Source organism: Manacus candei, unplaced genomic scaffold (genome assembly GCF_025592945.1).
Source record: "Manacus candei isolate 608988 ecotype Guabito, Panama unplaced genomic scaffold, ASM2559294v1 h1tg000067l, whole genome shotgun sequence".
Classification (NCBI taxonomy): Eukaryota; Metazoa; Chordata; class Aves; order Passeriformes; family Pipridae; genus Manacus; species Manacus candei.
The window spans coordinates 11,255,578-11,277,075 of NW_026138115.1; the positions used below are offsets into that span (position 1 = coordinate 11,255,578).

The following is a 21,498-nucleotide window of genomic DNA, read 5'->3' on the forward strand; positions in this document are numbered from 1 at the left end:
GGACATGTCATGGAAGAACAGACAGAAATCCCCATGTTTCTAGTGTCTCAGTCCGCTGTAATTCAGCAAAGTATAAATCCTTTTTTCCTATTTCCATTCTCAAAACTATCTAGAGTAAGGAGAAAAATTCTAGATGGAAGGAAGAGCAGTAATCCCCAGAAACACATTAGTTTAGGCTCATTTCTTGTTCTGAAACGTTAAACAGAAACAATTTTGGATTTTGTTCTATAGAATGATCATCTTACTCGGAAAAATACGAGCAGCCTTTCTAATATGGTAATTGATCCCCTACTTGTATAGGCAGATGAGGTTCTGCTTGCAAAAATGAAGAGGATCTGTTGATTTTCTGCAACAGAGGATAGGGAACGTGAAGCTGTGAAGAAGGTCTGGTTGTGTTCTATGTCTAGTACAGTATCATAAAGAAACATTGTCACCTTAAAGGCCACTTCAGCTGTTTCCAAAATTCACTGCATGACAAAAAAGAATACTGAACTTTTATAATGCACGCCCCTATACTAATCTTTTCCATAAGAGTAGAATTCAAAAAAACTATCTGAGAGTAAATAAAAAATAAAACCCACTTAAAAAAAGCTCAATCTCATTTACATTTCACTCTCCAATATCATCTCCATGCTTCCTCTAGACTATTTCCAACCACTTTTAGAACATGTGCCTGAGCATGCTGGAGCCAAATTATTTCCATATCAAATACAAGAGTACTGATCTTCTATACTATCACAAGCATAAGAGCCAATAAAAAGTGCCTGAGACAGAAAACAAGGTGGGAAAATAATCTTCCTTCCCCTAAGTCTTCCCTGCTTCAGAGAAACCAAGCAGGCTGGTTTCAAAACAAGAGCAAGTGATATAACCAAACAAAAGCAGATCTGAAAGGTGAGCAAACCCCACAAGCCACATAGTCATTATTACTGTGTCGACAGCACACTTGTTAAAAATGTATATTTTAATTTTCTGTATTGCTAAAGGTCCCAATTTGCCCAGGGATCTAGCTAAGCTGCCATTTTCTACCACGACATAGTCTAATCTTTATTTAATGGATTTAGCATCTATCTTCACTAGAGTGGTCTCTAAGGGAAAGGGGAGGGGAGTATGAAGGGGCATGAAGAGATGATCAGATCCCCCCTCTCCTTCATCCATCCGGCGCTCATGTTTGTGTTCAAAATTCAATTACCTCCTTATTGATACTTCACAGAGATATTTAAGCTGCAAACATGAAGCCCTGATTTCCCAGGGGGCCATGCCCCTCTCTATTTCACTGCTCTGCTTCCCCCAGGGTGAATTCCTGAGGCGTCCATATTAATAGGTAATCAGTCACAATTCATTTATTAAACAGCTAGCAAGGTTTATCAGCCTGCTCTGATTAGCCAGAAGAAGCCACTGAATTCCTAATTTATTTATGGAAATGTAAGTGTCTTTTTGAATTCCATTCATGAAGACAGGGGTGCTGTGGGTCTGGTACACTGAATTCTAACAGGAAAGCAGCAGGCAACCTGGAGACCGAGGACTTTGCAACTTCAGCCTGGGAAATGCACTACGGTGACCCCAGCGTGATCAATAGATTTAGGGCCAGAACCTCAGACAACGATTCACAAGCCAGCTCGTCAGAGAGTAGGCACTGCCACCCACTGCAACTAGAGAATTATTATCCCAGTGGCTCAGTGGGTGGAATGGCCGGAAAAAGTTCACCAAACTGACACTGAGCTGTAATGTGATGAAACTAGGTCAAAATAATAAAGAAAAAAAATAGAAGCATTTTTAGAAGTTCCAATAAAACATTTAGAACAGCGCTGAAAACAACTTCAAGATAACACTAATATATGTATTTACATGTAAAGTTCAGCTTTTTGAAAACTGCAGACTGGTACAACCTTTACATTATTTCTGCTATAGTCATTTCAACTAAACTAGTTTTAAAATGGAACATCACTACTGTACTTTCAAACTAAGACACGGAAGCTCAGTGATGCTGCTGGATTATCAGAAAGTAAAAATGGCTAAAAACAATAAAAAAGTCATTTCTCTATTGTTGTAAACAGAGTCATGGAATACCCAGTAAAAAACAGACCTTGAAGTGAAAAGACATGCACTTGATACATCTTAAGGTAATTACAATACAGCTGCATATAATATAAAGCTTATATACACAGGGCTTTGAAGGTTCAAGGTTACCACTGGTGAAAAACTTTTTATCTCTGTCAGCTCTGTAGTGATCTCCAAAAGTCATATTCACCTGAATTTTACCCACCATAGTTACTTAATCAGGAAACAACTAGGAATGGAAGACTATAAAAATGTTTCTTTTTCTTCTCAATGCAAATTTGAGCCAAGTAACTTTCACAGTATCCCCCTCTGCGGTTAGTGACTTTCCTGAATAGCTCTACAGGGAAGCAAACATAGGTAAACATAGGGATTGTATTTTCAAATCCTCTGAACAAGGTGGATAATCAAGCAGATGCAGTAGCCAAAAGGGTATTTTTTCCTAAATTATTTAGATCTCAAAACTGACAGGATTTAACAATATAGAGTGTTATATGAAATACAGAGGCATGTTTAAACATCTTAAGAGCGTTTCTCTTAACACTAATTCTGAGACACTGCTTTGAGACATTGTGTTCGGCTACTTCAGTGTTCTGATCTGATTATTAACTGACTACTAAAGCATTCAAAACTAACAAATCAAAGCATAAAGAAAGAGTATGCAGATGCCACTCCACAATACTGTATTTCACAAAAATTATTTCAGTTCAATCATGGTTACTTGAAAATATATTTCAAAAAAACAATCACATGTGGTTTAAAACTGGCTACACCTACACTCCGAATTTACAAGCACAAGTGCACTAGTTACATAAAAGGTTTTAATTTGCTTAAGATTTTGTTATGCAAAAATTGCACTAGTGCATTAAAACTGGTATAAAATCCCCACTTCAACTAAACTAGTACAACCCACAATCTAAATACAAAATATATGATTTCCTCTCAAATTACAGTGGTCAGACATGAAAAGATGTAGTACATGCAGTAAATACATCTGAAATGCTAGGAGGAATGAGTGTTTCAATTCATCTATGACCAGAACCTGTATGTTGCAAGTGTCTGAAGTCAGGAATGGTATGAGGAAATGCATCCTGGAAGAAGCATCTTTTCATTGCTTGAAAAAGGAATCAATAGCTTAATTGTTATTAGTTTGTGTTTCACGCAGTTAAGAGTGATTCAGTGTGTTTTTCCTACTATGAATTGTAGTTCCCAGAAGAAGGAAAAAGACATACAGTTTACATGAAAGGTTTCTCAATACCTTTCCTCTACTGTATAAGGATTTCCACACTGGCACAACAGGCAGACATCACAGGATTTTACAACAGACCCAAACATCTAATCGAGATGTGGCTCTCAACAGCCAGTTTCTCCAGCCCTCATTGCTTAGGGAACTGCAAATGCTACCAATGAAAATAAAACAACCCATTCCTTTCCTGAGTCTAGCCATACTTCACCTTTTCCTCCTTCAGCAGTAAATTCACAATGGTGATTTCAAATGAGAGCTTTGCAGAATACACAAGACAGAACTCACCACGGAGCAGGTAAAGAAGGACACTCTTTACCTTTTGCATGTTTTCACTGGGAAGGTCACTGAGCATCAAACTCAATGTTATTTTCACTCCCTCAACACATAAGCTCCTTATCACACAGAAAACTGCAGCACTGTCCATAACTGACGTCCAAATATTGGAGAATGCTGGAGAACATAAGCTGTAATCATGTTGTGGTTACTTCTAGTCCACATAGATGTTATTTCTAGTCTTGTAGTTTTCACAGATGTTACTTCTAGTTATTTCTAGTTTTCATTGCTTTCAAAACACAACAGAGTGAAAGCAATGTAGCACTGGCTTTCTGAAAACAAAGACAATTGCTCCAGGAGATGCAAAGTGTTGTAATTCATGCTTCTTCCTTGACTTAGTTTAAGACATTAGCATTTGCACTGAAATTATTACACACTGCTGCTCACGTTAGCATATACACACAATGGAAGACTGGGTTACCTACTCAGCTGCCTTGTATTCTTGCCCACATGTCAACCCCCTCAAACGTCACCAGCTAGCTTCCCAAGCCATCAGGTTCCTTATACAACATGTATGTCACTACAATACCATGTATATGGAAAAGAACCTACACAATTATAAGAGAACAGAATTTAGTATTACAACAGAGAACACAATATTACAGTCTTTCACTGCTTGACTCATTATCAAACTAACCATTTTAAAGTCCATTGTAATGCAATCAAATCTGATACAGACACCCAGTCAAACCCAGCATGCTTCTGCCCACCCACCAAGGCAGAACTGGGATTCATGTCCCTGTGTAACACCCAAAGAGTTTTAAAATAAAACCCAAAAGTATTACATAGGTACTCCTTTCTTTCTAAATGCCACTTGATAGAACTTGATGACAAACAGCAATTACTGGGGTGAAAATTACTCTTCATACTTTCATCGTGCCTCCACCTTATACATTTACTTTCAATGATCATATACAATGCCCATATACTTTTAAGGCAACTACAGTAACAAACTACATGATTACAATAAAACCGGGGACAACTACTTTCTGTTTTTCTTGCACAGTCACTGTCAGTAACACCATACTTCTACTGCCACAAACTGCACATACAAAAATTACTTCCTACACTACTTAAATGCTGTAACTTAAGGGACAGACACTTACATGCAGAGCACAATACAGTTCAAAATAAAAATGAGAATCTCTAATTGGCACTGGAGAAAATTAGATTCTAACTGCATATGCTGTATTTTGCTGATGACAATGAGGTTACCATTTGCAAAAAAAGTGTTATGAGTTCCTTAACAACCAACAGGTTATTAAGACCTTTGTCATATAACTCATTAGAAATGTGACATTTCCAACAGCAGAGAGCCCTCTAGAGCTACCATGGGAAAACAGTTCGGCAACCTTCCAAAAGAAGGGCACCAACGCAGCTTATTGCAACACCTGGGCTCTTCACGGATTCCCCTTCAGCTACTGACCTGGTTCAGCAGAACAGCGATCAAACCCCAGAATGAAAAAACAGAAGCCACATTTTAATTTGAAGAACATGGGAGCTAATATTTGTTGAATTGCCAGTGAACTTGGAAAGCTTCAAAATGCAATAATGAGTTTTGGGGATGTTGTGCAAGGACTTGAAGAGATACTTATTTATAATACAGATGTTTTTAAAACATCACCAAATACCTGAAAAGCCAAATTTTACATTACAGTGCATCGTGACACCAAAATAAGTGGCACTTTGTGAAGTTTAAACAATATGTGGATATATGCCTCATAGCACAGAAAGTTCTCCCTATGGAAATGCCCTCTGAATGTAAAATCCTTTCTACACAGAAAATATATTCTGCTGAGCTTATTATAATAAGGTTTACAAACTTTCACTAAAACAGTATTCAAAACAACACAAAAGTGAAATTTATTTAATTGGCTTTTAGATGCCTTTCAATTACCTCCACTCTTGTGCTTGCACTGTAGCAACCAATCATTAAAATTAAATTACAAACTGAAAATCTCTACTTACGCAGCATGGAATTTCCTATTCCCACCTCCCCAATTACAATAAAAGTTTAAGATAAATTACAAGAAAATAACTGAACTATATTCTTTAGCTTTACTGTCAAGACTTACAACTGTGAAAAGCAGTAAACACAACTTTATTACCACCTCATTGTGACCAAAAATTTCAGCAAGAATAAACACACCCATTTTCTCAGAACCAAAACCCACTGAAACATAATATTTTGGGACTGACTACTGAATTATAGCACACCAACCACAGGTTTGGTTTCACATTTTAAGAGCCTAAGTTAACCACTGAAAGTTATGAGCTTAACTTTCTGCACATTAATTCATCAGGCTTAATTATGATACCAGTTTGTCGTGTGCTTAGGGAACAACAATCTCTTGGACACTTTAAAGAATTCACAAACAGCCTTCAAACATGTTTTCATGGGCAAGTATAAAGTAATGTTTTATTACCAAAATAAATTTCTAAGAGCCAACACTTCACCGGAGGGGGGAGGTGAAGAACAAACTTGCAATGAATATGATGAGAAGAGGTAGTATGTCTACTCTGCTGGCAACAGCATTAAGCACCCTTTTTTGATCTCCAGTGAAAACTCAAAAAGCCATAGCAAAACTTTCCTGTACAGACAGAGAAAATTCAACATATCTCAGTACCCCAACAAATTCATGTTAGGACCCTGGAAGTTAGGAGTACAGTTCCCCATTGGGGCTATTTTTATCTCAGGCCCACTGATATATACAGCAACGCACTTCTAAAGGAGAAAATTTTCAGAACAAAAATTACTCCATTTTACATAAATTGGTTACTTCTCTGCCCTAAACCCCCAAAAGCTCATGGACTTAAACGCCAGTTATGTTGGGACACATGGATATGCTACGTTTTTATAAGACTTTTATTCTATCTTAGATTCAGTTTTCAATGCCTAACAAAATGCAATAGCTATCATTGCTTCCATGCTATTAATAGCCATGATCCTTTGATATTCTGAAATAAAGTTATTGTCTTATTTTAGAATCAAGTACAATCTTTGTGCATCAAGAATTGGTACCATAGAAGACAAGGCTTAGATATAGAAAACAAGGCTTAGATATAAAAGAAAAGGTACATTCGGATTAAATTGGTTGTACATGCCTGTGCAGACACCAAGCAGATCCACACCAGGACTGGGGGGAGCAAGAACACAGAGGCATCCTCATTAGAAACATGTCAGGACATTAAACTACATGTGTAAACCAAGGGTCATAGCGGAGTCCTCAGCTCCTTTACCCTACCCCCATAAAATGTGTTTCTACAGGAGATATATGGGAACTAGTTACAAAAGTCAAGCAATTAAAAAGCATTGCTGAGGTATTCATGGGACTGTACCAGCCACAAGTGCCTGACAGGTCTGCTCGTGTGCGAGTCCCTGGAGAGCCATCACACTTCAATTACTATCACTAACATTAGTCATTATCAGGCTGGCTCCAGCCCCCAGGGAAGGCAGCTTGTGATGACAATATCCAGCCTCTCCTTGTAAAACAATTCATTAGGCAAAGCGGAACAGCTGGGGCAGCCACGTGGATCTCTGCAGAGTGGCCACCCCACCGGGACCTCCAGCCCCCCTTTTCCTTTTGGACAGGGGCAGCCACCGCCCCCATGACAGCTGTAAAAGCCTCTGGGGACACTTCAGGTTTAATCAGTGCTCCTTATACTCAGGGGAAGCATTTGATTGCAAACTTAAACTAATGGCACTCAGAAGGTTACAACAATCATCAGATAAAAATGCCCTAAAGCCTCTTATCTTGTTCTAATGCTCACAAGTTAATGAGGCAATAAGAGACAGATACTATCAGACTTGGTCTAGCAACATTATACAGATACGATGTTCAAAGTTGCGTTACTGGAGATGCAAGAGGAAAGGTGGCAAGTTCATTATTGATCTTACAGAAGACTTCATCCTCAAAACAACTGAAATCACTCAATAAAGAGACAAAATATTTGGCAAATTTGCACATAGCTTTGTATGCACTATCACTGGATCCAAAAGAGAGAAAACTGAAAAAGAATGTAGCAATTGTTCTACCAAACAGGTAAATAATCGCCGGTATTACTATGGATACATACTAATAATTTTTAACCTTTATGCTGCTTGCAAATAGAAATCCTTTGATATCTATAATGTCTGTAAATGGCTGAGAACAGCCTTGCTTTTCTTAGTTATCCTGCCTAAGTCCCAGGCTGAAGAGCACTTGATGCGAGGATCTGTTTCATCATCACACTCTCATTTTACTTCTATTGATGACAGACACAATACTCTAGTGATGCCTTCCTGTGGCATATAATAGCAGCAAGTAGGAGGAAACAACAAACAGCATACAGGAAAAGATACTTAACAGTAAAGGCTTTATATGCTGTTTTTAAAATCTGTGATTTTTCTAATGTCTTACAAAAGCAAGTTAACGTGAACTCCACCTTCCAGCCACGGAAATAGGACAGGGCATGTAAGAAGGCAAATAAACCAACCAGGCAGAACAGTGGTAGTGTCAGAAACTGAACCAAGTCTTCAAAGTCACACTCTAGTGAGGTTTTCACTAGGATTAGCTGCTGCTCTGCAAATAGGTCCAGCAACCTATACTGGGGAAGAAAATCCTTTTTTCACTCCTGCCAGAAGCCAAAATTGATGGGAAAACATTTCAGACAGAGATGATACAGGGATAATCTTTCCAGTATTTGTAAATACAGAGTAAAAGTTCTATTAACACAGAAGAATAAGAAAAGTTTTAATTGGATAAAGACATAGACTGCAAAAGATTTTTAAATAATAAACACAGATCAGTTGTAAAGGTTTGAGAGTCCCTGCTAGAGTGTTTCCTGAGATTTGTTTGGCATTTTTGTGTTTTTAAACGACAATGGAAAAATGCACATAACCTTATGCTTGATCAAACTTTCCCCCATCCTCAATTCCTCCACTGACAGTAGTCTACAAGTTATCCTGTCAGAATGAGAGTAGCAAAAAATAGGCTTCTGACAGTATAATGTAAGAATATTTTGTTTGTAGTCATGTTTCTTTCTGTGCCAAACATGTGGCAGGCAGAAATGCTTTAATGTGACAGACCATTCCTTCACTTTTGTGGCTAAAAGCTCTTCAGTCAAGCACCATTGACCCTCTACTTGTCTAGACAGATGAAGGTGGTTTCACTGTTCATTTCAACCAAGATACACAAGAACCTCTGTGTATGCTGAGGACCATTCTCTTTCTCTGCTCAAAGAATTAAACTGAATGGACTGTATCTCCCTATGAAGTAAAATGGGCTCTGCAGCCCACATTGCTAGACTCATAATCAGCTCTGTGGATGGAAGTATTTGAAAGTCCATTCATCATTCTCCAAAAGCATAAAAGCCATCACTGCAATACAAGAACTCTCAGGTTTGTTGTTCCTAATCAGGCTGCTCACATAGCGGCACATCATGGAGTTCCGCCTGCCTGAATCTCATAAGCTGAACCATTTGGTGCTGTGGGGAATGCAGGCTCTGAATGAACTTAGTTCTAGAAAGGATCTAGAACCACAGAAGCACAGAAGTATTGAACCACTGGATGGATGATCTGGGCTACAAGGGCTCAGGAGGTCTCCTAGTAAAAGTAGGATCGATTATGAGGTCAGACCATGTTGCTTAAGGCTTTATTCAGTCAGGTCTGGAAAACCTCGAAGAACAGAGAGTGCACAACCACCCTGACTGACCAAAGCTAATATTCCAGCACAAAGCACAAATTAGTGCTCTGAGTAGCATACCAAAAATGCTGCAAAAGTTAATGGTGATGGATCAGATGAATGATCACAGTTTTCAAAGCAGCTTGGTCAGTTAGTCTTCAGATTAATCAGATTTCTCCCTCTTTCCCCACTACCACTGAAAAGGTTCCCTTCTCTTAACCATAGGAAGTATCTAGATCAACCTTCACTCTATCAACATAAATTCAACAAGTCTTTTCCAAAAGGATCAAACTATTGCAGCACTTCTTCCTACCATCAACTATAGGAGCCAAAGGGGACTTTCAGAAGAAACATTTTTAGAAATGAATACCAGGGTATAACTAATGTTTTGGGGGGGGGGTTATTGGTTTGTTTTGGGGGTTTTGTTGTTGTTGTTTGTCATTGGTTTTGTTTGTTGGGGTTGTGGGTTTTTGGGGAGGGTTGTTGTTTTTGTCTTGTTTTAATAAAGCCACTAATACATTCTGGTTGAATTACCTTTCAGAGGTGACCTTTGTTTTACCAAAATCAGATCCACCAACTAGGTATGGGGGTGTAGATAAAGCAAGAAGGAAGATGAGAGAAAAAGAAAAAAGATATTTCAATAAAGTTCAGATAAAAAGCATCTCATAATAACTCAGCTTTTATTTAGAATGTTGATGCTGCATTGAGCATCACTCACTAAGATCAACAGCAGTTATCTGGCAGCTTTTGGGCCACTTAACATGTGGTCCTTAATATATAACTTAGGAAACTCAATCACCAGAGCTAGATGGGACACTGTCTCTACCACTGGAAAAACTTCTCTTTGTGCTTCCAACTTCAGGCTCTGGAATAAACCATGCAAGGGCAGATGTCATCTTAGTATTTCTAACACTTCTATATCTAACCTCATTTAAAAGCTATCTATGCTAGCTATCACATCATCATTGTTTATGATGATCTCCCTTTGGTAAAAGGTGTTCATCAGACTTACAAAATTCTATCAGCTGCATTTGGGGGTTTCAATATATACTTTACATAAGGGAAATTGGGTTTTTTACAGTCACTTTGGATATTTAAAAGTAATTCTGTGACAAAATAATTATCTTCTTACTGTGACGAAAACTCAGTAAGTCATAGACAAAAAAAATCCAACTTGATCTATAGAACCTAACAAAAGAAGATTCCATACAGACAAGTATCTACAACAGGCATCAAAAAGAAAATAAAAGCAAAGAGAAACTGCAGAAGTTTGAAATTCTGACACATTTAAGAGAGTTTTGGAGATTTTTTTCCCCCTTTCTCAAACTCCAGCAGTATACACCTCCTTCTGCAGCAAGCACAGTCATCAATGCCTGGAGACTATGATGTTGTATTACTACTCACCATTGATATCCACAATAGCACTTCCCCCTCAGAGTAAGGGAAGGGCAAGAAGGCAAAGATCCAGAAAATTCTTGAAACTTACAGAAATATTTATTCTACTTTACCAACAGACAGAGAACACCCTAAGGATCCATGCAGTATTTTTTCCATACATGACAGTTATCTAGACACAGCATTTGTTTTATGGTAAGAATGCACAATTTATGCATATGGGTAGTCACATCTGATATCAGTACACTGTATCTCCCTGATTTTATATTTAAGAACCACCTGAACCTGCTTGCTTTTTTTGGATTTTTTTTCTGCACACAAAGTGCAACTCAACCACGCACCCATTTATTTTAAAAAAAAACAATAGCAGCCAAGGTAGGGACTCAATTTCGATCCTCACCATTGCAACCTAATCTCCTGGCAAGTTAATGCAAATCAAAGTGAACACTTCTCTGACACTGGTAGCAAAGTGTGTTCCTCTCCCAAGAGAGACCTGTAAAACAGGACAGTCACTGACAGCAGTACAATTACTGACACAGATACAGACTTTATGGACATGTTTATCTCTGCTGTAAATCCACACTCTCTCTCCACTCCGATTCATGAGTCATAAAGAAATTGCAGATAATGAAAAAGTTGGAGAAATTTACAGCGTGTCGGAAACCTCAGACAGCCAGAAGAAATTAAAGAGCTGACTGAGGATAAATCACACAGGTACAATTAAAACTTCCTATACCTTCTTCACTTCCAAACTGGGGCACAAGCCAATGGAGATGATGAAAAGTTGAGGTCATGACTCCTCTGACTGTAATAATTTCTTAACTACCTACATGTCAAAATTAGCCAATTCACCAATCACATATGAATGGCAATTTCAAGCAGGCATTCTGCTGTCTTGCTTTTCCAGCTGGCAGTGCCCTGGAAAAATCCTGCCTGTAAATAAGCCACCCAGCAAAAAGTATAAGGAAAGGTGATTTCCTTGTCCTTCTGTAGATGCAGAGTATCTCTTACCACAGCACTGTGCATTAAAATGAAGAAGCAGATCTACAGCATGGGAGGAGAGTATAAAAAGAATTGGTAGAAAGGCCAAGGTTTCACATAGAAATCATAGCACCTTGGACATTATGGTGACAGGGCCATATAAACATCTGAACAGACAATTTAAGCGTACTTTTCACCTCTCTGAAAAAAAAAACAAATAAGGACAAAGGATCACTATGAATGTAAATTGAAAACAGTCTTCATATTTTTTCCTACTAAGAAAAACTAAACCAACCATTTCAGCTGATTGTAAGCTTCTGAAAATCTCTGTGATCATTTCCTAACCCACAAACAAACCATCCAAAATGTGACATTTTCTGGGAGAAGTCAACTAATTCTGCTAAGCAACTCCTTAAGCTAACTGAATACTGCAAAAATCCAGTGTCTAAAGAGCATAATTTTGTTGTCCAGCTATAAAAGTCTTCCTTTGAGCTTTTAAGCACACGAAGTATACTATTTCACACAAATTCCTTGTCAAACACAGTACCATATAACAAAATAAGTGAGAAATATGCTTTCAAGCAAAACTGAAACATGATGAACATTCATTCAGCAAGGCAGGGAATGTAGAAAACTAACAAAAAAATTAGTTGCTACAAAGAAAATTCTAAGCAAAGCAGAAATGAGTGAAGTACACACATCTCAAACTGCTTCCTCCAATGCAGGGCAGCTCATCTTGCAAGTAAATAAACCGTACATTTTAAGTTTAAGAACATAACAAGCACTAGACTTGGCAGAAAATGTTCTCTTCCATGTCCAACATATTTAGAACAATGCAGGTGATTTCAACACATATTTTCTTCTTTCTTGTTTTAGATTAATACAGATACACTAATATCTGTACTTCTAGAGGTGCCAGCTTTTAACAAAGAAAAAGTGAGCATCTTCCTTACTCTTTTGTCAGCAGTCAAGACTGTAAGAACATTGCTATATCTTTCTAATATCTGGCACTGAGTCTTCTGCTGTGAGATCTAGATTTAGATCCATGTCACATGATCCTTTCACTTTATTTCCTTCTTGTTTCTCCAAAAGATAGCTCTCTTCTCCAGCTCCACCACAACACTTTAGACAGTCTTATTTCTCCAAGGAAACAGAGAAAGAGTTCATGTTAAGGAAAGAGTCTGCTCTTCTACATGGATTCCAAAACCTCATTTTGGCTAATAAGAAACCGTAAGAATCCAATTCACTTTTCCATGCAACTTCCCAGACTGCAGAGAGTGGACATACCGTTTTTACCAAAATGGACCAACAAGACATTTCAGAAGACACCCTGAGACAGATTAAAGCACTCTTTACTTACACATATCTGTTCATATGTTGGTTTCCTATAAATGCAAGAACCTGAAACATTTTGTTACAAACAATTATACATACTGACCAGAAAGAGCACCAGGCAACAGTAATGTAGAAAGTGAGGACACGTTCACAACTGTGAAGTAAGGCTTCCAAACTCAAAAAGCCTATGTGTTGCCAGGACTAAAGAAAAAGTGGCTATGATCAGGAGATATTTAGATATTTTTATCTGATCAATTACATCACTGCTAGAAGCTTGTTTGGGTACAAAGGCCGGGTGTTTTGCATAGAGCCTAAAAAGGGCTGCATGTTTGTGCTGTGTAGACATTTCTAGGAAAGACAATACATTTCACAAAAGGAAAGAGATGTTTCACTAAGAGGATACATTGTCTTCCCTCCTTTCCTTATTTTGATTCTAATTCAACAACTTCGTATATACAAAGTTCAAGTTCAATAACTGCCATGCTTTGTTTTGTAGTTTAATAGATAACATAAGTTCACCAAAGACAGAGCCCCTGATTTAAACATATCCTACCTACAATCAGCATAAAAAAATAAACTCCACCGAAAACTTGATGACGAGTAGCCTGCAAGGATCACCAGCAGAACTAAGGGTATGTGTTTAAAATATGCTGCAGTTAAATCCTGATGAAGGAAGAAGATGGAACTGCTCTGCCCCTCCAAACCTACAAAAAAAGCTGAACTTGCAGGCAAGAGAACGTGACAGACAGCATTTATCTGTGAAAAATTAAAACTGGAAGACAAACAATCTAAGAAAGAGTGGTGATCTTTATATAACTTGGAGTTCTGAAGGACTCCTTTATGATTTTCCAGAAACTTCAGAGGCTGCTGAGGCTGCAGAGAACTACAATTCACAACCAAGGACAGCTTAACTTTGGAGCAAGGTAGCTGTTCCTCATTCATGTGCCCATCCATCTCCTGCTGGCTCTGAAAGAGTCTCTCCATTACAGGGACACCTCAGTGATTTCTGGTAGTTGTTGCTTAACTAGCAGGCAGTCTAGCCTATTACTAAAATAAATGAACAAAAATACCCACTGTCAAACAAAAGGTCCTTCCAACCCACCACCCTGACTGACATGCCAAGAGCAAACACCTCTAGAAGAGTGTAAGAACAGGGAAGCACATAGCTGTACCTGCCTAGTGATCTCTCCCTGCTTTCTGCAGCTCTAAGATGCCCAAGCCTGGTGACTTCTCAGTGGTCAGACACCCTTGATGGATTTATCTTCAATAATTTATCTCATTTATTGAGTGAGATAAACTCCACACCCACAACATCCAGTGGCGATGGGTTCTCACTTTAACGTGCAGCACGAGTACTTCCTCGTGTCTGTCCTGACACACTCTTATTCTGTCTGGCTCCTGGACTACAAGAAACAGCGAAGAGTCATTCCCTATTCACACTTACACTGAATTAATCAGTTTTACATAGCTTTTTCACATACTGCTTCAGCTGTTTTTCTCCAGGTTAAAAACTTGTAGTCATTTTCTTATTCTTCTTATTAAGAAAAACCATCACTAACTATATGCTGGCTGACTTTTCCTCTATCAGTCTGGTGCTATAAGATGACCAAACTTCTGCTGTTCACCTGCAATCTCTCTAGTCATCCAAGTCTAATTTGTGGGCCCTTGATAGCTAGCATCAAATAGCTCTTCCACTGCACCCTGGTATTCAATTTGCTTGAATGTATATGGAAAATAAATAAGCATTACAAAGAAAACAGCAGCAAAGTTGCTAGAGTCCAGTGAAAGACAGGGCACACAAAACCACGGGACACTATAAATAGGGAGACTTGGTTGAGCAGGTTCAGGAACTGTCTCATTGCTCTTGAAAGAGTATGAGGACTTAACATTAGATAATACAGTAATTCCTAATTTTATAGCAGGAACATCACAAACTAGCTTCAACTCCAGATAAAAATTCAATCTAACACAAGAGATTAGACTAGCAAAAATCACTGACAGGGAAATTATAAATGGCATTCATATCTCTTTCGTCAGTTATCCCATATTTTCTAATCTTTAAGGCACAGGCAGCACAAAAGCACTATTACCTTCACAAAGATATTAGGGCTTAAAAGGAATAGGCTTTGGAGGAAGTCTTGCACTAACAGTATCACCAAAACTGTACTGTGATGGTATAACAGCCACATAATCTCTCTGGCATCAGTGAGATTTTATAAATGTGGCTGTGATACCAGGTATCTACATTTACATTTTAGGACTTCCGAACCAGTACAGCAAGTGTTACATGAAAAATATCAGAAATTCCCAGGGAAGCAATAGCAGGGCCTTCAGAAAGTCCCTGGACAACCACATTCTTTCAATGACACAATGCTTTTCCCACTTCCCCATCCTACATATCTGTTACTTTTATACACATAGGTTTGTTCCAAAGTTTGGAAAAAACACCAACTTTTTATTTTAATTTTTTTATAACAAAAACATTTTTCTCTGCATATAGTTCTCAGATGCATCTCTCTGTATACATATATTCCAAAGGATGACAGGGTACATCTTTAAATGCATGAGTTTCCCAGAGCTGCTAGTTCACGAACCCAAGACATGCAAAATCTTCTAAAGTCAACTTTGACTCAGTTGCTGTGAAAGGTGCAATGGATCATACAGTGGAAAACCAGATGCAGCAATCTAAATTTGCTGTTATTTACATGAAGCATTCTGAAATTTGCTGCTTTCTGGGCCACAAACATTGAGTCAGGATCTGTGACCGAGTTCCCAAGTAAGACCTATCTCCTCCTGCTTGCCACATTAGCTGGGGTCTCCTCATTCTACAGTGCTCACTACTCCACTCAAAGCAAAGCTGGAGGGACAGAGAGCAGGAAAAAGCCCATAACATAAACCTATACCCTGTTTTCCCATCAAACTTCTGCCACCAGCAGAAATGAAACTGACTGGTTGCAGCTCACATTCAGAAAAGATATTATGCCTCCCAACTATATGAACAATTAAAAGTAGGTGTGTTCATTAAGCCCAGTTCCTTCTCTCACCCTTACAATATCCACATTAACAGGGACAGCAAAATCAACACAAAGCAGAATTTTTAATACTAAAAATTATTTCAATGTATTCTAACCAATAAAATAATTGATTAACAGAAAAAAAAAATAGAAGCTCTAATGTGAGAAGTTTGGACTTGATGATCTTGGAGGTCTTTTCCAACCTAAATGACTGTGTGATTCTGAGAACTGAAGCAAAAAGAGAAAAGCAGCAACAAGCAAAAGGAGGCAAGGAAACACAAGCTGAGACCTCAGAAGAGGTGCTGAAAAATAATTTATTTTTAGAAGACTTTATTATTATTGATACAAGGTCCTGAGCCTGGAAGCTGCTGGAGAACTCCAGAACCACCTCGTAGCAAAGAATAAACACACAAAAGAGACCCAAGGATAGCCTATCTTTTAAGAGGACAGCAAAAATTTAAAAAAATAAATCATCGGTTCATGCTACAAAAATCCTGTTTCATTCAAGGAAAGCTATCCTTTGATGTGAATTCTGTGCTAAGGAAGGGAAGAATATTCTGCAAGGAATATTCTGAGCAAGAATCCACCTACTAGCATGCCAGGATGACAGAGGTCACACAAGCTGGAAAGAAAACATAAATTATATATTTACAAATTAATTTGATTCACAGAAGCCACAGGGCAGTCAACAAACTAGCCAGGGTGACAGAAAGTAAAGGTAACCCTACAGGAAAAAGAGGAGAGGAAATTAGTTGTAGAGAAAAGAGATCTGATAGAAGCAAGCAACCAAAAGAGGATCTGAGAAATCAATGGCCAAAAAGTTAGGGACAGTTGGAATTATAGATAATAAGAACATGGAATCCAGATAATAGTATTCAACCATTCCGAGATGAAAGCAGTGAACATGGACAAAATATTCAATAAATTTCTTCCACATTTGTTATGAAAGCTCAGTTATATAGACAAAACAGTTAGAGAGTTCATAAGAATTCAAGAAACAAAGCATGTAATTCAGTAATTATTAATTTATCAAACTACGTCCTGTCAAATGAACTGTTCAGATATCTAATGTCAGTTTTGCAATAGTACCTCTATGAATAAACTTTTCAAAAGGTACACAGTCCCACATCACTTTGCCTAATGAATTCTAATACAATGTCAACAAAGTATGCTGTGATCTGGGTCAATAATAGATCTGACAACATAATTGCAATGTCACTCAATAGATATATTTTTCATGGAGTTCTGCAAGAATCACCCTGGTCCTGCACAGTATTTTATTAATAACTTGGATGAAAATAAAAGTCTTTGAAAATATGAAGGATTTGAGGTGGGATGTAGAAGATTTGGAAGCAAAAGTTGCTAACATAATGAAGCAGAACTCACTCTCACACTCAGTGCTCATAGAACATTGGAAAAGTACTGTAAAAAAAGACAATGCATGTTCTGAACAGAAAATACGTCACAAAAAACAATCTTGGGAAGAACAAACCGTGACTGAAATGACAGTTTTATAAAATGAAAAGAAGCAAGACTTCTACGGGAGGCCTCATGCTGCCATCTAGAGGAGACTGGTCAGCAGTGGGTTTCAACCTGCTTTTGACAGACTATTTCCATTTACCAGCTAAGTCAAGAGGGGACTATTAAACTTAGATACACAAAGATATAATCGAATCCAATATCTCTGAGACAAAACTACAAGTCCCTTTAATAAACAGATATTTTGGATTTTCCTTCTTTTTCTCTCGTTTATATAAGTCTGTAAGAGAAAACAACCTAAAGACACTACTAGGAAAAACAGTCCTAAGAAGCTCTGTTCAAACTCCACAACTAATTTTTGGTAAAAATTTTCCGAAGATACATGTATATTATGACACACAAAGCATTCAATGTATTACAGTGTAAAGGAAAACTGACTTCAGCGACAAGAAATTACAAGCATGGAGACCTTTCACAAAGCTTGAAAATTCAAGATTTCAGTTACTAGAGACTAAAGGTTATAACTCTTGGGCTTCACATATTTCACAGTTCACTCACTTTGTCTTCTTTACACATTCATTTGTCCTCAGTAAAAATAAATGGAAATGCAGGTAGCAAATATTGCTAACAAAACCTTTCTACCTTTCACTGTAACTCAGGCTCTGTTTAAACTCCATTGAGCAGAACAACGCTGTCTGACATCAAAGCCTATAACTTAAATGAGAAAGCCAATCATCAGCTAATCTTTGCATTTGACTCAGTTTTACATTGTTATACTTTAACTTCTACTCCATCAAATGCTTTACAGTTTTAACAGATGTTAGCACTGAAAGTAAAATAAGCTTGAAGAAGTATGTTAAAACAGGCTTAATGATTTGTTAATAAAAAAGCATTAGGCCATCCTAGGTTTGCAGTCAGAAAGATTCTAAAGGTTTATTACTACTTTTTGTTAACCACTGAAAGGAAGGTGAAAGACTTCTAAAATTTTTTGTGTTTTGTGTAGCCCAAGAGTAACTGCAACTAAGGTCTATGTTAGACCAAAATGAAACAGAAAAAAGTAAATATGTCAGTATGTACAGGTAGCATTAAACAACCCCACAATACTCTTGAAATCCTCAAGGCTGGATCAACCTGTTAAAGACAGAGTGCTAAATGTAATGATGAAAGCAGTTCTTTCTTCAAAAAAGCCCAATAAAAATTGGCTGTTTTTCAAATGGGATAGAGGTCACCGTTAGTACTCAATGACATCACCTCCTGCCATGATCGAGTGTTAAGAAAAAACACACAAAACAGTTATAGAAGCAGAAAACAGTATGAACACAAAGTGACAAGAGAATCCTACAAACAAGTGAAAGCTTCACTGTAGAGGCAGTGCATGAAGTTTGAGAGAAGTACTGCCACAAGTATTCTAAGGAATGGTTTTAGTATCTGAGTGTGAAATTAAGGAAAGTGATCTGACTTATATAAAGCAACAATAAGTCAGGAACAGAAGTCTACATGCCACTAGATAACACCAGAGTGACGCACAACCACTTGTTATTTCTGCTGTTTCCCCCATGCAGGTAGGCTACAAGTTGGAGATGTAAGCTCACTTTCTCATCCTGCTTCAGAAGATCACTAACTGTAACTGTCAGACACTTTCCAGATCTGCCAAAACACTTTTCCAACTAAAAATGTACCACAACCACATTTTAGTGGGAAGATTTGTGATGCAGTCAGTAACATCTTGTACAGCACTTACATTCATCTAGTCCCAGCTGATAAGCCAAGTTCTGCAGGCCACGAACTTTTTCCATCAGATTAGCTGTAGTGAGGCTCCCCAACTCTAAGAAAAGAGAAAAGTGTACATTTTAATGATGTCTATAGCCTTCTAGTGACAGTTCACCTGTTTAGTACTTCACAGAGCATTTTCAAGCCATACTTCTGACAAGATCTATTTCCAGTGAACAGCAGATGTTCCAAATTCAAGATGACTCTGCCCCTAATTTTAACATACTGAAAAAGGCTCTAGTTCGTGCTCTAATAATCTGCCACTATTGCAAAGAATAATTTGACCCATATTTTGGAAGTTTCTGTAAATTCACATTGCTATATGAACAAGGTACAAAAAAGTATGCAAAGAAACAGACTTATTTTACATCAATAATGTGACTTTAAGCACATATCTTCCAACAAGTCAAAGCTAATTTCACTGTGTAACAGTGACATGTCACTGTGGCGTGATCACACACCATGTGGAATTCACATGAGAGGCAGAGCACACTCAAGGGTGTTTACTGCAAACTAACAGCTGCAACATGCAGCAAATCTACATGCTAGCTAGTCCTTCTGTAACTTGCCATACAGCCTTACCATTCCATTAGAGCTGTAGGATCTCTAAGGGAAGACACACATGTTGTGCACCTCTGAACAAGTCAATCAACAAGTCGAAGCTACTCACCAAGTGATCAGCTGAGCCCCTTCAAAAAATTCATGCTACTTCTCAAAATAAGGAGATGCTATACTTATGGAGCAATGAAAATGACTGAGGTAACTCAAATATATGAGACATTACACTGCTTGTTTTGAAATATCAGCCTGCCACTGACATCTGGATACTCTCTTGGAAATAACTGGTTTAATGAAAAATATGTATCATTAACAAGATAGAGACTCCTAAACTGGAAATTCTGCAAATGTGATTGCTAGAGATCTGAGGCCATGGGGCCACCTCCAGAACACTTAAAGAACAAGCGTTTTAAGCCTCCTAAGTAAGTACTGAATTTCCATCTGCTTTGGCAACCTCACTTCCTGCTCACAATGTCCATACTCACCCTTCAACATATCAATATCATCGTTTTCTAATTCAGCCATCCACTTGGGAGGAGAACTCGTAATGGGCTGTTTAAGAAACAACAAAAGTTCATATTCAGACAAGCACATTTTTAGAATTATACAAAGTCTGACCTTGTATTGAAAACGAGTTACACTGCCAGCAAAAATATGAGAATTCCGTATGCTCTGTAGAGATATTTTTATGCTTCATCTTGTTTTCTAGCTTTTCCTGGACATTTTGGAGTTAAAAATGGCATACTGGCATCCACAAGCCAAAATCAGTATGAAAAATAGGATTTTCTAAAGCTTAACCTTTTCCTTCTTCCAAATTGCTATTCTCATTCCCAGTAAGCTGCACAAGGTATAAAAAAAATATACATATACAAAAGGTACATTAAAAACAAGAGACTTATTCTAGCATTTACTGGAGTTATAACTGAGATACGGTTTACAGAACGAGGGCATAAAGCCCGCAAAGAGAACCTGCAGATCTATCACCACATGGACTGGGGTAACGCGAAAGGCAGAGCAGCGCTCACTCACGCTTTTGAAGGAGGCGGCGAACTCGGCAACCCCGGGCACTGGAAGAGAAAGCGGAGGACGGCGGGGGGTGAGCGCCTCTGCGGGGAACACCGCAACCGCGCCTGGCCCCGGCCCGGCCCAAGCAGCTGCCCCAGGAAGCCCCGGGCCGGGCGGAGCTGTGCCCACCCCGCCCCGAGCCGGCAGACTCAGGCCCGCCGGACTTACGTTGCTCAGGCCACAGGTCTGGGGAGGCGCGGTCCAGCTTCTCGAAGCTCAGCAGCGAGGCCTCCAGGTCGGCGCCTGCAAGACAAAGAGGAGGTGAGTGCGGGGCGGGGAGCGGCGCAGGGGTAGCGCCGGAGCCCTCCCGCCTCACCGTCCGCGGGAGCCGCCATCGCGCCCACCCCGCGTGACTCCCGCCGCCGCTCACGTGACGCCACCGCCCTCCCGGCCGGTCCCGCGCTGGGGAGGAGAAACAGCCCCGCCCCCGGCCCCACGTGCCGCTGTCGCCGCCGCCGCGGGGCGGGGCTGCCGGCCCGGCCCGGCCCACTCAGGGGCGCCTCGGCCGCTTCCACCAATCCGCGGCCCGGCATGGGGGGCGGGGGGCTCGAGGGGCGTGTCCGGAGGCCCTGCTGTCGGCGATTGGCTGCGAGTCGCGCGGGGG

General features: G+C 39.1%; 1 protein-coding gene across 2 annotated transcripts in view; it reads right to left on the reverse strand.

Annotated features, from left to right (window-relative positions):
* LIN52 (lin-52 DREAM MuvB core complex component) overlaps positions 1–21,320 on the reverse strand; it is a 58,154-nt gene extending 36,834 nt beyond the window's left edge. Inside the window, exons 1-5 of one of the 2 annotated variants that reach the window (XM_051806564.1) lie at positions 21,211–21,320; positions 21,063–21,137; positions 20,859–20,896; positions 20,315–20,381; positions 19,243–19,326 (exon numbers count right to left, since the gene is read on the reverse strand). In XM_051806564.1, the coding sequence (XP_051662524.1) occupies positions 19,243–19,326; positions 20,315–20,381; positions 20,859–20,896; positions 21,063–21,137; positions 21,211–21,229 (283 nt within the window). In that variant the 5' untranslated portion in view covers positions 21,230–21,320. The remainder of the gene's footprint in view (positions 1–19,242; positions 19,327–20,314; positions 20,382–20,858; positions 20,897–21,062; positions 21,138–21,210) is intronic. The other variant, XM_051806565.1, reaches the window with a different exon arrangement.
* Positions 21,321–21,498: the final 178 nt, after the last annotated feature.